The sequence below is a fragment of the Bombyx mori genome, chromosome 23 (assembly GCF_030269925.1).
Source record: "Bombyx mori chromosome 23, ASM3026992v2".
In the NCBI taxonomy this organism is placed as follows: domain Eukaryota; kingdom Metazoa; phylum Arthropoda; class Insecta; order Lepidoptera; family Bombycidae; genus Bombyx; species Bombyx mori.
In genome coordinates this window covers 9,375,725-9,399,241 of record NC_085129.1, presented here as the reverse complement: position 1 = coordinate 9,399,241, position 23,517 = coordinate 9,375,725, and the positions used below count along the sequence as shown (strand labels likewise).

The 23,517-nt window shown below is 35.6% G+C and overlaps 1 protein-coding gene across 1 annotated transcript in view; it reads left to right on the top strand.

The window, feature by feature from the left end:
- Nucleotides 1-2,225: 2,225 nt before the first annotated feature.
- LOC101746874 (protein couch potato) overlaps nt 2,226-23,517 on the top strand; it is a 207,865-nt gene continuing 186,573 nt past the window's right edge. Inside the window, exon 1 of the mRNA XM_012695940.4 lies at nt 2,226-2,910. Within this exon, the coding sequence (XP_012551394.2) occupies nt 2,851-2,910 (60 nt within the window). The 5' untranslated portion in view covers nt 2,226-2,850. The remainder of the gene's footprint in view (nt 2,911-23,517) is intronic.

The following is a 23,517-nucleotide window of genomic DNA, read 5'->3' as shown; positions in this document are numbered from 1 at the left end:
ACTAAATCGACGAGGCGATGAAAACATACCTCATTATATAAATTTTAGATATCATTTATATGACCTTAAGCTAGAAACCACAGATTCTATAGGTAAATTATTACTATACGACGAGAAATAATGATAATTATAGGGCCTATTTAATTAAGCAGGAAAAATGAAGCCCTTTTAAAAAAATCCAACTCAATTAAAAGTTAACCCATTAGTATGCTGCTGGCGCCAAATTTCATGGAAAAATTGTTAAAATTGTTTCGTTATGTAAATGAAAAAGTAAGTTAGATTCACAATTATTAAAGTTTAATTCTAGAAGAGTGAACGTTTCCAATATTTCCTTTTTTATAGATTCATGAGGTGCAAATCTAAAATCACAGAATTATAAATGAACACTGCAAAGAAAGATTGGATTAATCATTAATTTTTTTTATAGTCAACAAATCAACAAAACAAAAGTTAAAACCTTTATTATACTGCGAAATAGTATTCAAACAATAGCAGTACTTTCATGATATCAGAAATAAGTTCCGATGCGCGGTAGATCAATTACCTACATATATTGAACCGGGCTCTATTCAACGGTTTCGATCTGTCTAATTGGATGATGTCACGCCAATCGGGGTGGCTGTACCTGTTGAAATTGGAACACGTTCGATATAACAAAAAGAAAAAAAAACTTTTACCAACGTCATCGAAATGTGTTAATAGTTTTAATGAAAAAAGACACTAAATTGACTCTCCATATTTTACATATGTACATTTATTTACGTATTTAGAATGAATGTCGAAATTATAAGGATAAAATATCGTAAACAAATAAAGTAATTGTAACCTACTATTAATAAATATTTGATGATGATATACTAAAATGTGCTCTTTAAATTTAAGACATACGGCACCATTTGTCCACCAGAAACTATAATAATTGTCTGTTTTGTTGTAATACTACAGAGTTCATGACGAACGAACTAACAGAAAATAAATATTAGAAATTGTATTTAAGAAAAACTGTAAAATTTTGAATATATACTCAAAAACAGTACACGGAAACATTGATGATCAGTTATTATTGTTGAATTTTGTACAAGATTCATTGTGAATACACGAAGCACTTAAGTTTTTTTTCATGCAGCTTCTAGCACAAAACGTATACAAGTTAGTCATGGTAGGTAACATGAAATAAAAAGCATCAACCTTGAAACACCTAATGGTACACGTGATTGTTACATATTAAGAGTCGACGTCCGCTTTTATCATTGGCGTACTGTCATTTGTGGAGGACGTGAATAATTTACTTATTTTTTCTGTTCATTTGTTTTTTTTTGTTCTTGTAATTTTAAATAGGTACGTAGCTTGAAGGCATTGTGTTTTGGTATATTTTTTTATAAGCATTGCAAGTTGTTGTTGTTGAAGTCATGATTTACATAACGTCACTAATCTTTTAAGTTGCAACCCCACCAAAAGTGTGGATTATCTGCAGAAATATTCAATTATTTGAACCGTGCGCCTGAGATGTTTCTTTTTGTTATAACATAGTTGTTTTAGCTATAAAAAAAACCTTACGTTACGGACGTTTTTTCCCGGTTAGGGTACCCCTCCGCATGGTCACATAAGGAACTTCGTTCCAACAAAGTTAATAACGAAATATAGTTTTATTTAAGGTTCTTTGAACTAAAACGTTGTAGTACAGTTTAATCGAAAGAGAATCAACGATTGCGTAGTTTTAAATTTCGTCTGTTCGCATCTGGCTGCCGTTGAAGTATTTATAGTTGTATATTGTGTTTGTAGTGTAAAATGTATTAAAACAAAACATATTATTTTAGAAAATTCTTCTGAAACCATTACGAAAGAATGTGCGTTTAGGCAAATGATTAGATTTTTAAGAACAATACTCATGAATCTTGTTAAAAGAGCGACACTGAGATGAAACTTTAATTGGTCGCATTTATATTTGTGGTGTGAAATAGTAATAGTTATACAGCTTTATGTCTTCATCATTACTGAACTAAGTAACGAACATGAAAGAAAAAAACTGAGATTAGCTACAGCACCCCTAGCATCTATGGCATTTTAAATACCATGTGTAGGGAATGTTTTTTGCTCCATTATATCTATAAAGTTTATTTTTCTTTTTTTGCAGGATTAACTCATTCGAAGAGGATCATCCAACTCGTATGAAGATTCTAGTGCTAAAGCGCTGAACAATAAATTCGCCGCTAGGTGTAGTAAATACGTTTCATTAAGAAACTTGTATTCGTCAATTATCGCGTTGATCAACGAACAAGTACTGTCGTTGTTGATACTTCGATATCGATACCGTGTCTTACAGTACGCGGTCCCTTCCCTGTCGCTGCAACGGTCAGTGCTCGCCAGAGTCACGCGACTCGGCCGGCACGCCCAGCCACAGTCGTGGATAACCTCGGCCAAAGTCCCCTCCCCGTGAAGAGGCTGCACGAAGCGCTTCAGAACGCGCAAGTGAAGCGACAGCGGCTCTCCCCCCCGTTCCCTGCTCCCCCGACCACCCTTCATCCAATTCACCAACTAGCCGTGCACCAACACATCAAAGTGCAGCAAAGCATTGTGCAACAAAGCATCGTGCAACAACACCAATTGAATCTGGCCCATCAGTCTTTGCAAAATCTGCAGGCGCAGCAGAGCTTACAAGCTCAACAAAGCCTTCAGGCGGCGCAAAGCCTTCAAGCGGCTCAGAATCTACAAGCGGTTCAAGGCCTGCAAGCTTCACAGAGTCCTGTCGGGCCAGGAGTAGGGGCACAGCAAACTCCAGGAGCAAACCAAGGCACGCTGGTGCCTCCACAGCAGTCATCACCGCGGGCCGCATCTCCGCAACACAAGAATATGGAGCTCGCTCTCTGCCAAAGCATGGATTCGGTCAATACCGCCACCACTGAGGAAGAGGTCAGTACCCAAACGATCCTAACTATAATATAATTTTTTTTTGAAAGATCTCAATGACTTAGTTGGTTTAACTCTTTATTAAAGATAATTGTAAAGTCATAGAAGTAACGTTGCCCCAGGCTTCTAAAGCCGTTACAATAGGGAAAACGCCCGGACATACAATAAGCATTCACTAACACAATAAGAGGAAATTTTCCTTGCGACAGAACCTTCTGGGAATGAAAAGATTATATTGCTTATATCTTTTAAATATTTTAGTCTTTATCTCAATAGACGAAGGTCGCATATTATTTGATCTTCGATCGTTCTCCTACTCAAAAACAACTCTCGAGGGTACGCAACTTCGTGCCATTACACTTCCGCACAAGAACACAAGTTGTTTTCGTAAACTAAACATTGTAAATTTTATGTCAATAACGTGTGTGCCATCTGTAGGAGTACTCATATTATATTATATAAACAGAAGTAAACAGTAAATGTTGATAGGGTTTGTTGAAATGGAACTACACATTAATATTAAATGTTTAATCAGTTTCTTGTTCAAAAAGGTAACCTAAGTTTAAGCTGCTTTTAAAATCGAGGGGATTCTTAACGTAAACTCGTTGGCGCGAAGTGCGCAGCGGTCGTGTTAGCGGAGACAAATAGAGTGGATGTCGGTTTACCACTTTGAGTACCCTTTTACACGGACAACTTTAGAAAAAGTTGACAATGTTCTGTACTATTTAGCTTGTATAATTTCTTAATCCAATGACGATGCTATTTAGATGTTTGTTGGTATGAAAATTTTTATTTGGGCTGTCTTCATTTTGGAATTTTGATACTGCTCTAATTCTTTGATTAATTATTACATAGTTTATCGTTGAATGCGTTCGGCAATGAATACAATTCCCACAATGTATTTTAAACTTGAATAAAGTATAAATGACGTTACCGTATTTCACCATACGTAATTTGCACTTTATTGCATGGTTCCGAACACTGGCTTTGTTTGGCAAGTTAATGTTGATTTCCCACTTCGCTTTGATGTGAACTGAGGCGTTGTCCACTAGAGTAGATACTCCTTTGCCCGTGGAGCGTGTCTGTAATCGTTCATGCGGTAATTGCTTGCGTACACCTTTACCGAGCGTGTTAGAAACAACACGAGAAATTACTGCAGCTAAATAGACACAAATAATGAATCAGTTTTACAGAATGATTATACTATATATTCATGCTCATTTATGTAGCGGAACAATTGGGCGTTCAGATCTTATGGAATAATATAACTGTTGTTTTAATGATAATTGTAATTATAAATTCAATATCGTACTTATCTCAAAGCATCTATCAAGCAATCCATCATCCAAGCAAAGTATCTATGGGGTACAGTATATACCCAAATTTGTGTGATTTATACCTATAGAAAAGCAAACTTAATGCTGATCCAGAATCTAATCCAGAAGATCAAATCGGAACTTACGATAATTGTTTTGCGGCAGAATGAGGCAGGCTGTATGTAATCGCATTGATTCGCATTCCCTTTCACTTATTATCCTACTATTGTTCTTTTAAAGTTCTAACATCCGCTGTAATCTGCTGCGTGCATTTGTTTTTTTTGGTTCAGTTTTGGAACGAAGTTCCTTATCGCGCGTTGTGAAAGGGGGCTAGACGGAAAAAATTATTACGAAAAGTTGTCACGACACTTTTTAGATCCGTCATTCTGACCAATCAACGTGTAGGCGCTTATCGCGTGACATTGCTCGTAACCGATTGGTCCGCGTAATGAGTACAGTTTCTCGAGATTTCAACAATAGTAATTTAGTTCATAGTATTGTTTTTTTCTTCTTCATAATGCCGTAATTTATTATTATAAATGAAAAAAAAAATACAATTCCTTCACTAATTAATCGAAAGGAACTTCGTTCCATCCGGGTGTCCCTTGACACCTCTGAAGTTTTTTTTTTGGCCAGTCGACGAATTCTCGTGCGATGTAAAAAAATATGATTAGTGTAGTCTCTAAGTATGTATGATTTTATCGTTAAAGTAGATGAAAAAGGAACCAATTTTCAATCTGGTATTAAAAGGTAACCTTGACACACGTGATCAAAGTTTTTATTTTATTACCATTCTTAAAAATATTCGTAATTACTTTACCTTGTACCAGTCATAGCAATATAATAACGCAAATATAATTTAACAAAAGAACATAAATTATTCATATTAAAAGGTAATCAGAGCAAATCTTACCAAAGTGGCAAGTATAATTTTCTAATCCTTATTCATTGCCCATACGAAGATTCTTTTGACATTGTAATATATTTTGACATTTTCGTATAATTTTTGTCCCACCTTTCATGTTAGATGTTTTACACGATCTCAATCCAATATCTACGTCGTTTCCCGTAATCTCGTGGGGTTTCACGGTTGCCGGATCGTCTGGGACACGTTTGTAGCGTAGGGCTGTCACGTAGGGCACAAATTAAATAACTTTCCGGATCACTGCCGTCACAACTGAAGAGTGACGCGTCGCGAAGTTCTCTCGGTTTAAGCGGTTGTAAATTTAATAATAATTTACATTATTTGCTTTAAATATTTCTATTGATATTCAAATCGGCTTTTAACAAATTTCAACATTCTCCATTTTAGATTCGAAAGTTTTTATTTATTTATTGCATAAACAGATTTACTGGTGGTAGGACCTCTTGTGAGTCCGCGCGGATGGATACCACCATTCTGTCTATTTCTGCCGTGAAGCAGTAATGCGTTTCGGTTTGAAGGGTGGGGCAGCCGTTGTAACTATACTTGAGACCTTAGAACTTGTATCTCAAGGTGGGTGGCGCATTTACGTTGTGGATGTCTATGGGCTCCAGTAACCACTTAACACCAGGTGGGCTGTGAGCTCGTCCACCGAACTAAGCAATAAAAGAAAAAAAGATCATTTATCTCACCGTCCACTTGGTGTTAAGGGAATATCCCGCCGCCGCCAGCCACATTGAATCATCTGGTATAAGCTTAGTTATATAGCTGTCCTGCTCTTCAAACCGAAACGCCGCAAAAATAGGTGGGGTGGTACTTACCCGTTCGGGCTCATAAGCCCTAGCAGTAAAAAAAGAAAAAAAATGCTGATTGCTAACATATTTTGTTTCTAATTTGTAGCTTAACTACGTCAGCCCTTCTTTGAAATGATTGGAAATGGATGATTGGAAATACTTTGAAATGGTAAATAGAATGGTAGGAACTGATCATATGTTGAAGCTTTGGATTGAATTCCTATTACGGTATTCTGGGAGCGATACCTCATGACTTCTTTGAAGTGAAGGTCAAAGAACAGGCACCGTTTTGAAAATAGCGTTGTTCATGTTTTAGCATAGCATGATTAAATACATAATCACGAAAATATATATTTACAGACTAGACAGTTAGGAAGCAAAGCGAGGACGAGCAAATTGTTGCGAAAAGATTACATATAGTTCGAAATTAAAGATGGTCTAAAAATAATAATGTATTAAGAATTACTAAATTATTTATGTTGTTAAATAGATATATTATGTATTATTATGAGCTTCGGTTTTCGCGCGTCGTGGTTATAATTAATAATATGTACCTACACAATTCATATAATGTAATATATTTAATTAAAAATAATTTTACGGTTTACTGGCCGTCGACTGACAGTCGGACATGATCACGAAAACTGTAAATGGGAGGAAATAATGTAATGATAACGAAAAACGCGAATATAAACCGTGAAACTTGTTTTAATTATACAGAGTTTCTTTTTCTTCTTTTAATTTATATAAGAAATTATGTGTCACATTGTACGTTCTGTCATGTCGTGAGTCTGTCTGTCCGTGTTAAAAAATAACGAAAAGTAATAATAATTGATTGATGGATTGAAAATCCTTTATTACACAAAAACATTGTACAAAGGTGAACTTAAAGCCATGCAATCATTATTATCCAGTTAAGCCTCATTGATAAAGTGAAAATTCAAGGACTGCGTAGCTGTGATAAAATTAATACATGGCGATAATTTAAAGAATTATAGTAGACATGAGTGAAAATGAACACTAGGTTATAATTACATTACCAAAATAAATACATAGATACATATATATACATACATACATACATACATACATACAAAATAGATAGATAAGAAATACATATCAAATAAAATAAATTACATAAACCACAAAATTCTACAAAACAATCAAGCAACTGTTGTTTTGAAAAAGAGATCATGTACTTTCGCTTTCAAAATATCAACTGAACGTGCCTCACGAAAACTCTGGGGAAGGCTATTCCAAAGACGAGTTGCTGAGACAGTAAAGGAATTTGAGTATAACGCAGCTATCTATCTATATAAAAATATATATATAAAAATGAATTGCTGTTGGTTAATCTCGCTAAAACTCGAGAACGGCTGGACCGATTTGGCTAATTTTGGTCTTGAATTATTTGTGGAAATCCAGAGCAGGTTTAAAAGTAGATAAATATGAAAATGCCCGGAATTAAAAAAATTACAATTTTATTTTTCCTTTGATGTGTCCCCCGTCGGACGGATTCCTTTTGTTTGTTTTAAGTTTATTTTATACAAAAGTTTAGGTCTTTCATTTATCGATTGAGGCACTACGAAGTCTGCCGGGCCAGCTAGTACAAAATACAAATGTACATTAAACAATTATAGGTAATATAGTTTTTCAGTGAATCTGTTAAATATTGATAAACGCGGTTTGAAAGCCCTGCTTCGAGTGTCGGGTCATATGGCGTCGGCATCGGACCCGACCGGCGCCGTCGGGTCTGCCATCGACCATGGTTGTCTATTTATATAAATCCGCATGCATCTCAACTATACGCTTTGTTTTAGAAGTTTCGTTTTCACAAATAAAGTTTTCGATGTTGCTTCTTTATTTATACTAAACATGTTTTGCCTAATATGTTGATGTATAGTTAAAGGGTAGGTACTCTTACGGTTTCATTTTGCGTGTATGTGTGTTAGTTTCGTGTGTTGGAAATTATTTTACAGTCTGCTTTGTTTGCTAGCAGTTTACTGGTGGTAGGACCTCTTGTGAGTCCGCGCGGGTAGGTCCAACCGCCCTGCCTATTTCTGCCGTGAAGCAGTAATGCGTTTCGGTTTGAAGGGTGGGGCAGCCGTTGTAACTATACTTGAGACCTTAGAACTTATATCTCAAGGTGGGTGGCGCATTTACGCTGTGGATGTCTATGGGCCCCAGTAACCACTTAACACCAGGTGGGCTGTGAGCTCGTCCACCCATCTAGGCAATAAATAAAAAAAATTAGCAATGAATTACAACACTAATCTTGTCCGTCGAAGCTTAAACAATGGATAGATGTAGTTTTAATTATGTCTACGATTCATGAAAGGCGATGGAAATACTAACTGGATGCAAGCTATATATAATGTTAAAGCCTTTGAGATACACATAAGCGCCTTTCAGATTTCAGAATTACTGTTGCTTTATTTTGTTTACCATTTGCATTGTGAGTATATCTGGCGATCTCAAGGCAGTGAATTAAATAAACCAATGTTACTTATTGATTACTCATAACTTTTAATTTGATTCGAGCCCTACCCCCCAGCAGAAGGTAATAGGAAAAAAGTTGATGAGCATTGATTTATACGGCAGCTCAGGCGACTATACTTGGGCGCGGCTACTTTGATTGACCGTCTACTGTACGACTGTCTAAAATCCTTAAATAGCTTTGTTTTTTCATTACCAAATCGTTTATAGCCTTAGCGGCTATTCCAACTACGCATAGATTAGTAGGGACTCAACTCGAGAGGAGTTGCTAGTACTAGCCCTAGCAAGAGAAGAGAACTGAGAAAATCCGCCAAGAAACTTAGTGGGTTGTGTCTAAGGTTTTGTAAAAGAAAACTCCTTGTGTAATTATAGTTGAATATGTTAGGGTAATTAAGTGTATACTTAATTCAACAAAGTGTACATACATCAAGCGAATGCGAATAGTTTCTTTATGATTCTATCGTGATCAAGTAAATGTAGCCACAAAAACTAAATCAAAAAATTAAAAACCAATTTATGGGAAATAAGAGAGCCTGTTTGCTTTGAAAAATAACGAGAAAATACGATATAACTACATATTTTGTGGATGTTCAAATGTGTTTTATTTGTATCGTTTCTTTTAAGGTGTTCTTTAGCCACCGTACAACAAATACTAGCAAATTTCATAAAATATTCGTAACCAGTGCGTATCTCTTCGACAATGTAAGAAAGTGGTTTCCGTTCAGAAATAAATAGAACGTGTATTCTATCCATGAATATAATTTATATCATTGGTTATTTTTGTTAGAATATTTCGAATATTCTTATTCAGGTTACGTACTGAGCCCTGCGTCAGACTAGTTCTTAATCTTCTTCTAACTTATGTAGCCAGCCTAATGGATTCGTAAATTACAAGGGACCTTTCAATTACGCAGACCATAGTCCGGCTTGCCAATTAACAAGAAACTTGAAACGACCGTAATGCCAATCTCTGCAGGATACGAATGTGCACACAAATCTGTAGATTTTCCCTCATAGATAATTTAAGGTCTCTTTGTATTTACAAATCTAATAGAAATCGTGAACGGAATATATACAATTTATAAGTATTCTGCATTTAAACAGTAATACTAACGTAAAAAAAAGTATTTCCTCATACCATAAAATACCATAAAAGATAATAATATAAAATATTGCGAAATATTACAAGTTAAAGATAAAAGAGTCAATGATCAAAGCATCTGCACTCAGAAGATATCACTTTCTTCTTTGAAAAGCCTTTAAGTATCTGCCAATAATACGCAGATCGAACGAATATCTCCATGGGAGCCGAGGAGAAAATTATTACCTCGCTCGAGCTGAATCGCGGGCACATTCTTTAGAACGTTTCAAAGAAAGGAATTTCTGTCGAGTGGAAAATAGACACCTCGCCTGTTTCAACAGTTTGTCCATCTAATTTGTTCGACGACGCTTCGCTGTAAAAATAAATAGTTTCCCGATCCACCCTCCCCAATGACCAAGACAGATATATACCAAGTTTGTTCGTGGAAAAGGGGGCGATAGTTTTTCTGAGGTCCTCGTTCAGGGATCGCTCGAATGAACGATTCTTGTTTACGTCCGAGCTTGTCTGGTTCACTTCGCATTCTGCTTGTTGGACGCTGCAAAGAACTTCCTTTGTCCATTAACGGAGTAATAATTAATCGAGCTTTATCTAATGTTCGTCAGTTCGAGTTGCTTGACGGAAACTTTTAATTGAATCCGTCGGTAGATTTTGGCTTTTTGATAGGGTACGTGTTACGGCTTTAAAAATAATTATACGGCAAACATGTTGTTTTCTAGATGAATATCTAGAATAAAGCTTTAGAGGCTAGTTTATTGTAGAGGAAAAAAATACTATTAAGTACAAATTTTAGATGTATTAAAATTGATTATTTTTTAATAGCCCTTAGATATCTTAAAATCATCAAATAATTCAAGAAATTTAAAACAGAACAAGCCGTTAATAACAATGGCGCTTCGCTGGTCATTTCCTTTTCATATTTGAAATGTGCTTACATGGAGCTTATAAATCGTGGTACACACGATTATAACGTCCAGTTCAGCTGAGTGCACTACACTGGGTACACAACAGAGACATTGCACATCGAATAACTGTTTTCCAATGCACTGAGCACGGTTCTATCGCTTTGCACCTCGGATTACCGACAATCGACGTTCCAGCAAACTAAAAAACTTCCCGTTTGATGTTCTGTAGTCGAGAGAATTTTAAATTGACTAACTGATTAGGTACTCGTCTACTTTTGTTTCGTACCATGTTTATTTGTTTTTCAATTGACTAAATTAACGGGCCCTTTCGTACGTTCTAGGTATAGCTGACTGCTATTAATTAATTTTCAGTTTACTTCATATAAAATATTTGATAAAAATGGGCTGGATAGAAATTTGCATGTGACATTTGATGACTTTTTCTTGATTTACTTAGAATTAATACGAGGTTTTTATTATCTGTTTGGTTTATGTAACCATTTGTTCCAGTAATTGAGGTCATTAAAACTGAGAGACAAATATATTATAAATACAGTTGTACGTAATGGAAGTGAAGTGATTAAGTATTGTTCTAATAGGTATTTATTGTTCATTGTGCTACGAACTTGGGTGGCAGCCAAAATGGACATACCTTAAAACTTTACAAATCCCGGCAATGTATTCTCCTCGGTACTGTGGGCTCTAATAAACGACCTCAACTTTTAGGCATTATGATCGTGATTGTACATTTTATGTGTTGGATTAAATATTGTTTAAACACCGAAGTATTTCTATAAAATTCTCTTTTTTTTTTTTTACAAAAGAAAATTGTATTTTAACGATTTAGAGCGACGGACTTGTTCAACCGACAACCGAATGTATCAACATTAAAAAAACATTATAAAACGCTCTGCTGATATCCGAATTCCTACGCAGGGTATTATTAAAAACCGAAAAATACCTACGAGGAAATCTTTTGGGTGATACGAGGATACGTGAATCTGGTATAAATCGTACGAACGACACGGAAAACCAAACGAACCGTATAAGTATAATCTCCGATGCAAGACGAGAGTCGGCAGTAGCATTGTGAACAGAAAATCGAACTCCGATGTCGCAAGTCGAAAGGCTCTTTGTACGCAATCAATGGCCCCTAGATTGCCGATAGCTTTCTTCGCGCCCCGAGAAGTTTGAGACCCAAACTACGATCGGCATCGCTTTCAATCTCTTTGACGTATCTTTATTGTATGAATGTTATTTTATATCGCAAATTGTTTCATGACAATTATCTGTTAGTGTAGTCACTGGCATTGCTGAAGTTGTTGTTGGCTGTATGCTACCCACGTTTGCCAACAAATAACATAAAAAAGCTACATCGGGTATATTTCAAAAATGGAAGCACTCGTGTCAATTTTTAAACAGCATTTGTGATTCGGTATGGTAGGGTGCATACTTTGTTATTTATCATATTCCTATGCACGTGTATTGAGTAACTAACCAACATCAAAATGTGTTGATTATACTGTAGCAGCAAACAACGAATATACATACAGTCCACAACGACAATAACAAACAACGCTTCGCCGCCTCCAATAGTCATGTGTTGCGATGTGAATTAGGCAGGCGGGTCATGGGTAGACAGAAGTGTATATTGTTTTGTTTGAGTTTATGGGCAGACGAACGTACAAAGCTCATCTAAGATTGGATGGTTTTTGAGTCTCTCTGGTCACTCGATTTTGACGTCGTTACATAGGAATAATGACTATTATCATCCTACTCTTGAAAACGGAATGCAAGGATTAATAGTGACAAAATAATTAATTTAGGAATTATGAAAAGGACTTTGTACGACTATAAAAAATATGTTAAACAAATACGGACCTGTGTTGAGAAACGGCAGTGTGCTACTGGTATAAATGAATTACATAAACTAACTTATTATTTTCATCTTATTACCGGCACGCCAAGTCAATTATTTTGTAAAGAAGCGCCGCGGCTTAACTTCTTTTAGTTTTTTTGAACGCACTAAATCCCTTCAGTAATAAGAAAAGATGAAATAGAGAAACCAATTATTTTACTAGTTTCTGTTATTTCTTTATTCTGGTAGGATCTCTTTTGAGTCCGCACGGGTAGGTACCGCCACCCTGCCTATTTCTGCCGTGAAGCAGTAATGCGTTTCGGTTTGAAGGGTGGGGCAGCCGTTGTAACTATACTAAGACCTTAGAACTTGTATCTCAAGGTGGGTGGCGCATTTACGTTGTAGGTGTCTATGGGCTCCAGTAACCACTTAACACCAGGTGGGCTGTGAGTTCGTCCACCCATCTAAGAAATAAAAAAAATAAAAAAACTTTGTGGTCTATCACGTCACATCTCTGTATATTGTCCTTCAAACAGTTTCTTCAATTTCTTTTGTCCATTAAAAACTGTTTCATAGAATAAATAAAGTTTGAACCGATATTCGCTCGTAGAAATTAAATCAAATAAGGAATAAGTATCATCTGATCAGTAGTTGCTAGTAGAAAAAAGAATGTCATAACAACGTGACATAATTGGCACGTTACGATTCCTTATTGCACTACTTAGTTGTTTCATAAGGCTGGCTACATGCGACAGCTCGCGTATCATTAATTATTATTGTGATAAAGTATTTCTATACGTAATGCATCTCGATAAACTAGTTTCTATACTGCTTTCACTTATGAATGGAAGTTGAAGTCTACAAACGTCGATATTACAATCTTAACCCTTAATGTTGCGCAGTTGTTGGCTAGTTTTTATACGAAATGTCGTTTTTTTAATTAAGATTGGGTTTTTAAATAAAATAGAACATAAAATTATATTATAAAATATTTTTTTGTGTATCTCAGGAATGTGGACAAGATAGGACTATCATAACAAATTACATTATTATTTTAACAATATAACAATATAAAAAACAACAATTGTCGACACTACCATATTTACCATAAATTGTTTAAATATTATGGTAAATATGGTAGTGTTTTATTATTCACTACCATATTTCCATATTCACGTCCATAATTATTATAAAATATTTTTTTGTGTTTCTCAGGAATGTGGACAAGATAGGACTATCATAACAAATTACATTATTATTTTTTAATATTTAAACAATTTATGGTAAATATGGTAGTGTCGACAATTGTTGTTTTTATATTGTTGGTTATCAATATGTGTAATTTTCAGATGCCTGATGAAGGTCTAATAAAAGACCGAAACGTTGCAAAAATAATAATGTAATTTTTTATGATAGTCCTATCTTGTCCACATTCCTGAGATACATAAAAAAATATTTTATTATAATTATAGACGACAATATTGATAATAACATTATATTATAATCCAATTTTTTTTTGGCTTGTGTGCACATTAATTGCGAAGTGCATGTTGCGAATAAGAATGTCATGTGAGATATTTAGTTCAATTTCCATTGTTTCCGTTATTATATACTTACGAAAGATTTACCAGAATTTTGAAACATACTACAGAAAAACTGAAAACACGATAATCAATATAGGTAAGGAGAAGTTGGAAAGGCGGTGGGTTAGTCTTTTTGTTTGTTTGTTTATTGCCCTTGTAGGCAGACGAGCATACGGCCTACCTGATGGTGAGTGGTTGCCGTCGCCCATGGACTTCAGCAATGCCAGGGGCAGAGCCAAGTCGCTGCCTACCGTTAAGTACTCTCCACAAGCCTTGTTTGAAGAAGGATATGTCATAGCGCTCGGGAAACATCGTGGAGGGGAGCTCATTCCAAAGCCGGATGGTACGTGGCAAAAAGTCGTTAAAATGCTATTGAAATTTCGACTTCACGAATCAAAACTGGTGGCGTCGTCACGTTCTGATGCGTATGAGCTCCGGTAGACACAGTGCTATATGATGAGCATGTTTTTTATTGCTTAGAAGGGTCGGCGAGCTCACAGCCCAGCTGGTGTTAAGTGGTTACTGGAACCCATATAACTATACATATACAACCACCCACCTTGAGATATAAGTTCTAAGGTCTTAAGTACAGTTACAACGGCTGTCACACCTTTCAAACCGAAAAGCATTACTGCTTCACGGCAGAAATAGGCAGGGTGATGGTACCTACCCGCGCGGACTCACAAGAGGTCCTACCATCAGTAATTACGCAAATTATAATTTTGCGGGTTTGATTTTGATTACACGATTTTATTAATCCTTCACCGTGGAATTCCATCGTGAACATTTGTTAAGTACGTATTTTATTAGAAAAATTGGTACCCGCCTGGGATTTGAACACCGATACATCGCTCAACACGAATGCATCAGATGTCTGATCCTTTAGGCCACGACGAGTGTAAAACCCGTGCGGACTCACAAGAGGTCCTACCACCAGTCTTAAATTGTAGTCGAATTATATGGAAAATGGCAACAATAAACGCTATACATTAAAGGCTCGGCTGGCATAGGTTATGTTGCTGGTCGCTTCGTTTTAAATACGAGCCAAGGAACTCATCGGTGCGGCTCGTTAAGCGTCAGAGCGTGCTTTTATTACACAGGAGCGTGCGCCGAGCTCGCACCTCCTTTGAATATTAAATCGGCTCCTCGTACTAGGTCATGCATATTGTCCCATCCTTATAATAACCGATTTCGAAACTTGCACTATTCAATTTGTTAGTAGTTATGTAGTTCGATCAGTAGTTATTTTTTAGTTGAAATCAGTTCAATTTTTTTTTAATTCAAGAAAGATACACTTTTTCAAATCGTTGTAAATCGAATTGTACTTTTGTATTTCCAGCCGACTTAAAATAGAAGTGGTTCAAAAAGAAATTCAAGTATGTAGTGCAATAATAAAGAAAATAGTAGAATACGACATCCGATTCATATTTCAAAGTTTCTCATAATGTCCAATGAGCAATCGATCATCTATTTTCAATAAATTTATTATTGAAGTAGTTATACTTCAAGAGTTTTATAAGTAATCTGCACGACATGTGTACCACATAAAAATCTTAATTATAATTTGTCGGTGAAGCGTGACCATTGTTTTATACATATTTTATTTATTATATTTTTATTCGAAGACACAAACGGCTATGGCTTATGGCCTATGGCTCGCTCGATAGTATGTGCTTATGGTCACTTAGATACATCACAATATCAGGGGCATACACATGGCTGAGATTTGTTTTTCACATAACATCTTAGGAACGACGCCAGGGGAGGCCGGAACTTTCTGGTATATGGTAAAAAAAAACATCTGGAAACGTGGTGTTGATGGACGTATCGATTTTGCTGAAGATTTCTATATGGAATCAACTCGAATACTAATCTTCAACAAAACATAGATGAATAAATAAATAAAATTGGCTTCAGAATTGGCGATATTTCATTAGAACATAAAAAGCTAAAGTAAACCATAAAATTTAACTTTAAAATATGTTATCGTTAGTTTTAACTACATAGAGTTCATTAACCTATACATGTGAAACGCAAAAAAATATTACGAGCACCGTATGTTCGTTTTATGTAAATAAGTCGTGTTTAGAGCGTAGTAGTTGATTTTATAAAATAATGGGTGTAAGGTAAAAACCATTACCGTAAATGAAAATAAATTATATGGTTTGTCATATCTGGGACAACATTTACTGGTGGCAGTGTGTGTTCTAAGCCAGCACCGGTGAATACTACATGATATCTATATCTACCGCGAAGCAGTCATCTGTTGCAGTTTGAATTGTGGTAAATTCTTTATACATATAACATAATAAATTTAAATTTGAGAATTCGAAAATAATATAATGAAAATAAAAACGAGGAATTGTAAATAGTTTTATTTTATTTTAATCAAATTTTGTATTAATATTCTTTGTTTGGTGTACCTACTTTATATGTTAAATCTGAAATACTTATTACGAATTAAATTATGGATTCGGTTCGTCAAACATGTGTTTTATCATGTAATTCAGCTTGTTCTTCTCTTCTTATTCTTGTGAGGAATGTAAGAAGTGTGGATTATATCACAGGCGTTTAAGCCTACTTCAGAAAGAGAGAGAAACGAAAAACAAAAAACATTTAAAAGTCGAGCATTCTATCATTTAACTAAATGATTCTGTATGAACTAGATTGTAAGCGAGCACGATCCGTGAGTAATAAGGTGGTGTTAAGAGGTTATCGAGAATACCTTGAAATAAAGGAATGAATAGGAGTTCTGAATAAGAAAATAAGACCAATTTTGTTAATTTCCAAAATATTCTTATTCTATTCTATATATGTATATAAAAATTTATTGCTGTTCATTAGTCTCGCTAAAAGTCGAGAACGGCTGGACCGATTTGGCTAATTTTAGTCTTGAATTATTTGTAGAAGTCCAGAGAAGGTTTAAAAGGTAGATAAATATCAAAATGCTCGGAATCACATAAAAATAATAATTTTGTTTTTCCTTTGATGTCCCCCCCATCGGACGGATTCCTTTTGTTTGTTTTAAGTATATTTTATACAAAAAATATAGGTCTTTTATTTATCGATTGAGGCACTACGAAGTCTGCCGGGTCAGCTAGTCACTTATAAATTATAATAATAAAATCAATTAAGTGACACTAGTTAGTAGAAACTACGATACTAATTACAAATGCAACGTGCGATGTATGAATATGCAACTTAGGTATGATTCGCACTGCGCAATGTCATGTGATTGCAATTTACTGAGGCAACGCAATCGTGCGCAATTAAAATGCGCGATGGATCACATTTGATCGACTAGTGACTGGTGGAATGAGGACGCGTTCCTATTTATTTTAATGCGATAATTTGTTCGTGCAGTTCTAAGCATTAGAGGCATTCGAAATATGTATATCCAGTACAATAAATAATAGTTAAAAAAAAAACAAAAAAACACGCCTTATATAAAATTTAACTAAAAAATGGAAAATAAATTTTAATAAACTTAAATTGAAAATAGTGTAAAAAAAATATATTTTTTATTTATAAAAAAAGCGTGGGGTGCTTTTTATGATAGTATTGAAATGATAATTCCTCTACTCATATCTGTCAGAAAAATATTTATAACTAATAACACCATGCACCCCACGCTTTTTTTACAATAAAATATATATTTTTGAAAGTATTTTCAGTTTAAATTTATTTAAATTTATTTTCTATTTTTTAGTTGAATTTTATATAAAGCGTGTTTTTTTAGTTTTTATAAACTATTATGAATGTTTGAATGAAATCTGGCCGTTTAAAGTGGGTCAAAATCGCGTCTAAAGGAGTCAGTTACAAACATATAAACATACATACAAGTGAAGCTAATATAAAGCGTGTAAAAATCGAACGATCCCGAGTAGACCAAAAAAACATTGTAGTTCACACGCGATAGAAATTAAACCATTAGATGTATTCTATCTCACTCTCTCGCAGATTAAAACCAATCTAGTATGTTTGTTCATTTTTTAGATTCGCGTTTCAATCCATTTTATCGTGTTTCAAATCACAACGGTGTTAAAGAAATTTTCACATCAAAAATACACAAGTATTTGGATTGAAGCGATATTTGTTGATACGAAAAGTACATTTAACTACATGCGATTTTGAAAAATATTGTCTGAAATCGGACTAAGTCGGGATTATCATGAACATTTCAAAATGTGATTGGTTCTAATGTGTTATAGATATTTATGCGACCGTTGTTGTGACCGTGTAATTCGAACGAATTTGAAATTTTTATGTATTTCAATTTTCAAAATTTCTAATTAGAAACCAAACAAAGTAGACCATAATGTTTCTGTCTTTGTCTATTTTTCGTTTATATGTATTATAAACCTCTTATGTATTTGCCGCTTACTTCTAAATCATGCTACTGATTTTCATACGATTTATGTTAAACTCAATTCGGCGCGCGAATCTTGTAGACAGACGTCAGGTCACCTGCGTGTTCGGGAATTCCGAATGCACCCGATGACGCCCCATTGCGACTTGGTGCTGCCAGTGTTGCACGCTACATGCCTTTGAAGAGTTTGTTGGTTCCCGTACACCTGACTCCGTCAAGAAGGGCACTGAAATATTACTATTGCGTTGGTAGATATGCAGCGATACCAAGAGCGGCCATTTTGATTGATTAAATAAAAATTATTTATAAAAACAAACGACTATAACTTTTTGTGTACTAAATGGCAAAAATCGGCGGTAAAGACCCAGTAGTCATAATAATAAAGTCAGCTCACAAACATCAAGAGGAATAAAAAAAATCGAAGCGTCCGTATTTCCATAAAGAGGCCTACAAGTTTAGTTATGCATTCATCACACCAAAATCATAATCCGGAACGAAATGTCCGCTGTGAGTCCACTTTTAAATTACACAGACCATTGTGTGTTGGGAACTATAACATGTATAGTTCGATATATCCAGTAGTGAGTGCAAAATCCTCAGTTAAGCGAACTTCTCACGTATTTGATACCTGTTCTTGAATGCATACAACCGACAATAAATAGGTAATTCGAGTTAATGCCCCGTACGTGCATTCCGAGCTGTGTCTAAACTGATATTATGTGTTTTATTAGAAATTGTTGTGTATGAATAAACTATCGATATTCAATAAGCTTCGATGAACAGTGTCAATTCAAATAAAGCAACAGGAATTCATATAAGTATTAAGATTAAATTTTTTGTTTTAATTCTGGGAAAATGATGATAAATCGATGAATTTCACGATGAGAAGATTTAGTTATGAAATTTTTATACGCTGGATCACAGAGCTCGGCTGTTAAGTGCCTAGAGGAAGTGCCAAGCCTAGATATATCACGATTGACCCGTCTCGAAACAAAAGAAACGTATTTCTCATTATGTAACGGATAAAAAATATGTTTCTTTAATATGTTTACCCTTTGAAGCAGAAACAATTGACTGCTTCGTGGCAGAAACTCTAACTGAACTAGTAACAAACACACCTGTGGGTATTTTAATGAAATCTGCGCAAAGAGATGTTTTGAAAATTGGAACATTTATTTGTTCAAAATCATTAAGCAATTGTTCGAACCGTTTAGCTACTATAATGCAATTTTTACGATAAAAACTACATCAAATCTAAGAGATTCCAATATCCTGTCTGCTATGTACCAATGTAAATGTTATCCAACGCCGGAGTAATCCTAATACGGAAATTGTTTTATATAAGTCGACGACTTGTGTAAACACAGGCTATTTCAAAAGGATGCCTAAAATATGTTGCACGGAAAAAATACTCGATATTCTACTAAACATATTTTCGAAATGTTCAAAGACCTTCACACTTCATTAGTACTAACTTGCAATAAGAGTGAAGTGTTTCGAGAGAAACGATAGGGTTGGCATTGAAAGAAGGTAGTTTAAAAATAAATAAATAATTATATATTTTTTAAGGGATTTTGTGACCTGGTAACTAAGTCATGTCTTATTTTAATTTATGTTCATACTTTTATGAAAAATGATATTATGGAGTGTAATGAAATGAAGATGATTAATTTGAGACATTAATCAACTGGGATGAAATTACATGAAATGAAATGAGATGATATGGGATGAAATATAATCTCAGTAAAATGTTGGTCATTTACTAAGATTTTTTCAGTGGACTTTAGGAGGATCCCGAAAAGTTAAGTCCAGCAGCTTTGTTTCATTTTCCCACATTTGTGCACTTTCACAGATATTAAACAGTTAATAAACCACCATTATTACACATTTAAACCAAAAGAAACACTAAAGAGACAAAATAAAACAAATCACACAACTTCACTCCTCGCGTTCCCGCCAAAAAGTCCAATAAATAATTATGTTTTTGTATATTTCATTAGCTACAAATACAAAAAAAAACGGTATTACTATCACATCTATTAATACCACTTTTATTACCACGTTAATGTAAAAACTCATTATTATGTTTGACCGTACGCTGTAGTTCGAAAAGTCGGTCTCGCGACGAAACCCTAGGAGATGAATCAGTTGTTTTATGTTATTAATAACGACTCTATTATGTTTTCGTCATAATAATATGAATATACTGAAGTCTGACCTTCAATGGCTTTTGTCATGAAAATAGAAAACTCACAATGTGAATCCATACATACCACTAGAAAAAATAACTTTTAGCTAGTGGAAAGGATTGCCACTTTTTTTACAATTTTTTATTACTACTTCGCAGATATCGAGGGTTGTGGACATACCTAATTAAAGCTATTTTTACGGTTGTCCAACATCAGAGATCCTTATCGGAAATATGACCAACTCAAACCAACTGATCGGTAGGCAGCGGCTTGGCTCTGCCCCTGGCATTGCTGAAGTCCATGGGTGACGGTAACCACTCACCATCAGGTGGGCCGTATGCTCGTCTGCCTACAAGGGCAATAAATAAAAAAACTGACAGATACTTTTAGTTCTTTTTTCGGAAATGTTGATAAATAGTTTTCATGATTTACTTTGCGGCATTTTTTTTTATATTCCCTAGTTGGGTGGACGAGCTCACAGCCCACCTGGTGTTAAGTGGTTACTGGAGCCCATAGACATCTACAACGTAAATGCGCCACCCACCTTGAGATATAAGTTCTAAGATCTCAGTATAGTTACATTTAGTAAAATATTCAAATGTTGATGAATATGTTAACTGTCGTCCGTGGTTGACCTTAAATTATTTGAACAGTCAGAAATCATAAAATTTAAGTAAACGCGAGATTAAACCGTAATAGTAGTTTTGATTCCAAATCAACTACTTCCCAATACATACCTAATAACTCATGTTAGCACTAAAATCATTCTTAAATAATATCCAATTGGAAAAGATTTCAAGATTTACTAGAGGTCCCGCAGCAGTCGAAATTCGACTATAATTAATTGGAATTGTAAGTTTGTACACTATTATGATTGTGTTTTATACTTTTATAACACAAATTTCGCGAAGACTACATTATAAAAAATATTAACAAAGACAAACAATATTTAATCTATTCTCAATTTGACAACAGATGTCAAGAACAAAAGTTTGACAATAAATAGTATGCATGCGTGTGTGCGTCAAATACATGGTATGTAGTGTGTGTAATGTTTTCTTTATTAATTTAATGTATCTTTTATGCATTATTTAAAAAAAATATTAGCATTGTGCACTTCTTCTCCATATTCTCTACAAGTGTGGAAAATTTCATACTCCTCCGTCCGCGCAATTTTCGTAAAAAGGGATGCAAAGTTTTTGCTTCACGTATTAATAGATTACCACTAATAGATTAGATTACCACTTCTTAACTATTAGTTCGAATCATAAGTAGTATTAATTTCTTATCTACTAATTTACCATCCAATTAATGTATATCATTATTATTTTTCTTAAACGGATCGATATATTCACGGTCGACTCGTGTTAAGTAGTTATTGAATCCTATAGACATAACAATCAAAATGGCATTGAGTTAAGCTTCCTGGAATTCTTCGAGTCTTTATTTGATTGTAATGACGACTGTCCTTAAGTTTTTTTTTTTTTTTTTCTTTTTTTTTTTTTCCTACCTAAGCTGATAGCCCTATGCGCTATGTCAGCGTAACCCTAACTTTAGTAGGTGAGCTCACGGGGCTCAAACCTGGTGACGTTGCTAACACGAACCCTAGCAAGAGCCGTGCTTCGCAGAATCTACCACCGGATCGGAAACGCGACCCACTGAGAAGATCCGGCGAGAAACTCAGTGGGCTGTGTCTGAGAGTTAATTTACTCGTCGAGCCCTTCGTCGCAAGCGACGGGTTCGACGAGAACGGTGACCGATGCTTGAAGTACCTAAAAGCACCGTTAGTGGATCGGGAGGATCCGAGATGACGTGTTTTGGGCGACGTCGACTGCATTCCATTCTGTCCGCAGGATCGGGAATGTAGTTACCGGCGGCCATGATGAGAGGGTTCTCGTGTCGTGCCGCTTTATCGAAGTGGCGCATCGACGCCGACTGAAGATACTTACTGATGGACTCTAATTCCAGGTCGTCATGGAGGTCGACGTTCCTGACGAACCACGGGGCTCCGACGGCTATCCTGCAAAAACGGGATTGAATAATTTTGAATGATTTTAAGTGAGTGCGGGCCGCGTGAGCGAACACTACACTTGCATAGGTCATGACGGGGCGTATGCAAGTTTTGTAGAGTGTCACCTTATTTCTAAGGGACATTTTACTTCGCCTACATATCATCGGGTAGAGACGTCCTAGAATGAAGGCGGCACGGTTGCGTACCGTCTTGATGTGGGGGCGGAATGTCATCCTTCTGTCGAGGGTGACGCCTAAATATTTGACCTTCGGGGCCCACGGTATGGGCTGGTCGAACATCGTGATTGGGCGAATGGCGGAGGCGGAGGTGTCGACGCGCCTAGACGGGAGTCTTTAAGTTAACGATCTCGAATGTTTTATACTAGAAAAACAGCGAGGAAATCTGCTAGAGTGTACGACTTTCAAATCAAAACAAAATTTTTTTATTTTTTTTATTTCTTAGATGGCTGGACGAACTCACAGCCCACCTGGTGTTAAGTGGATACTGGAGCCCATAGACATCTACGAGGTAAATGCGCCACCCACCTCGAGATATAAGTTGTAAGGTCTCAGTATAGTTACAACGGCTGCCCCACCCTTCAAGCCGAAACGCATTATTGCTTCACGGTAGAAATAGGCGCGGTGGTGGTACTACCCGCGCGGACTCACAGAGGTCCTACCACCAGTAATTAAAGTGTATATTGCAGTGAAACCCACTCAGCGTCATTTCGTCTTTGCTGAGTTATAAATGCAACTACCGAAGTGTGTTCATTGTGACCGATCAGACAAACATTATCAGTACACTGCAAAGGAAGGCGTTACCTATTTTGGGAGCAGCACTGTATGACGATGACTAGGATTAGACAAATTAGGCGAGTATCACACGAAATACCGCGTTAATTTATTCCGGTAGTCGCTTGCGGACGTCAATATCGATACACAAAAGGAACTATGATTTATAACTAACAGACCGTATGTGTGTATGTACGAAGTTTGAATCCAGAATTTTGAGACTTGGTTTCATTGGAGCGTTTAGTAATTGTTGTATTGTTCTGAAGTCTGATATTAT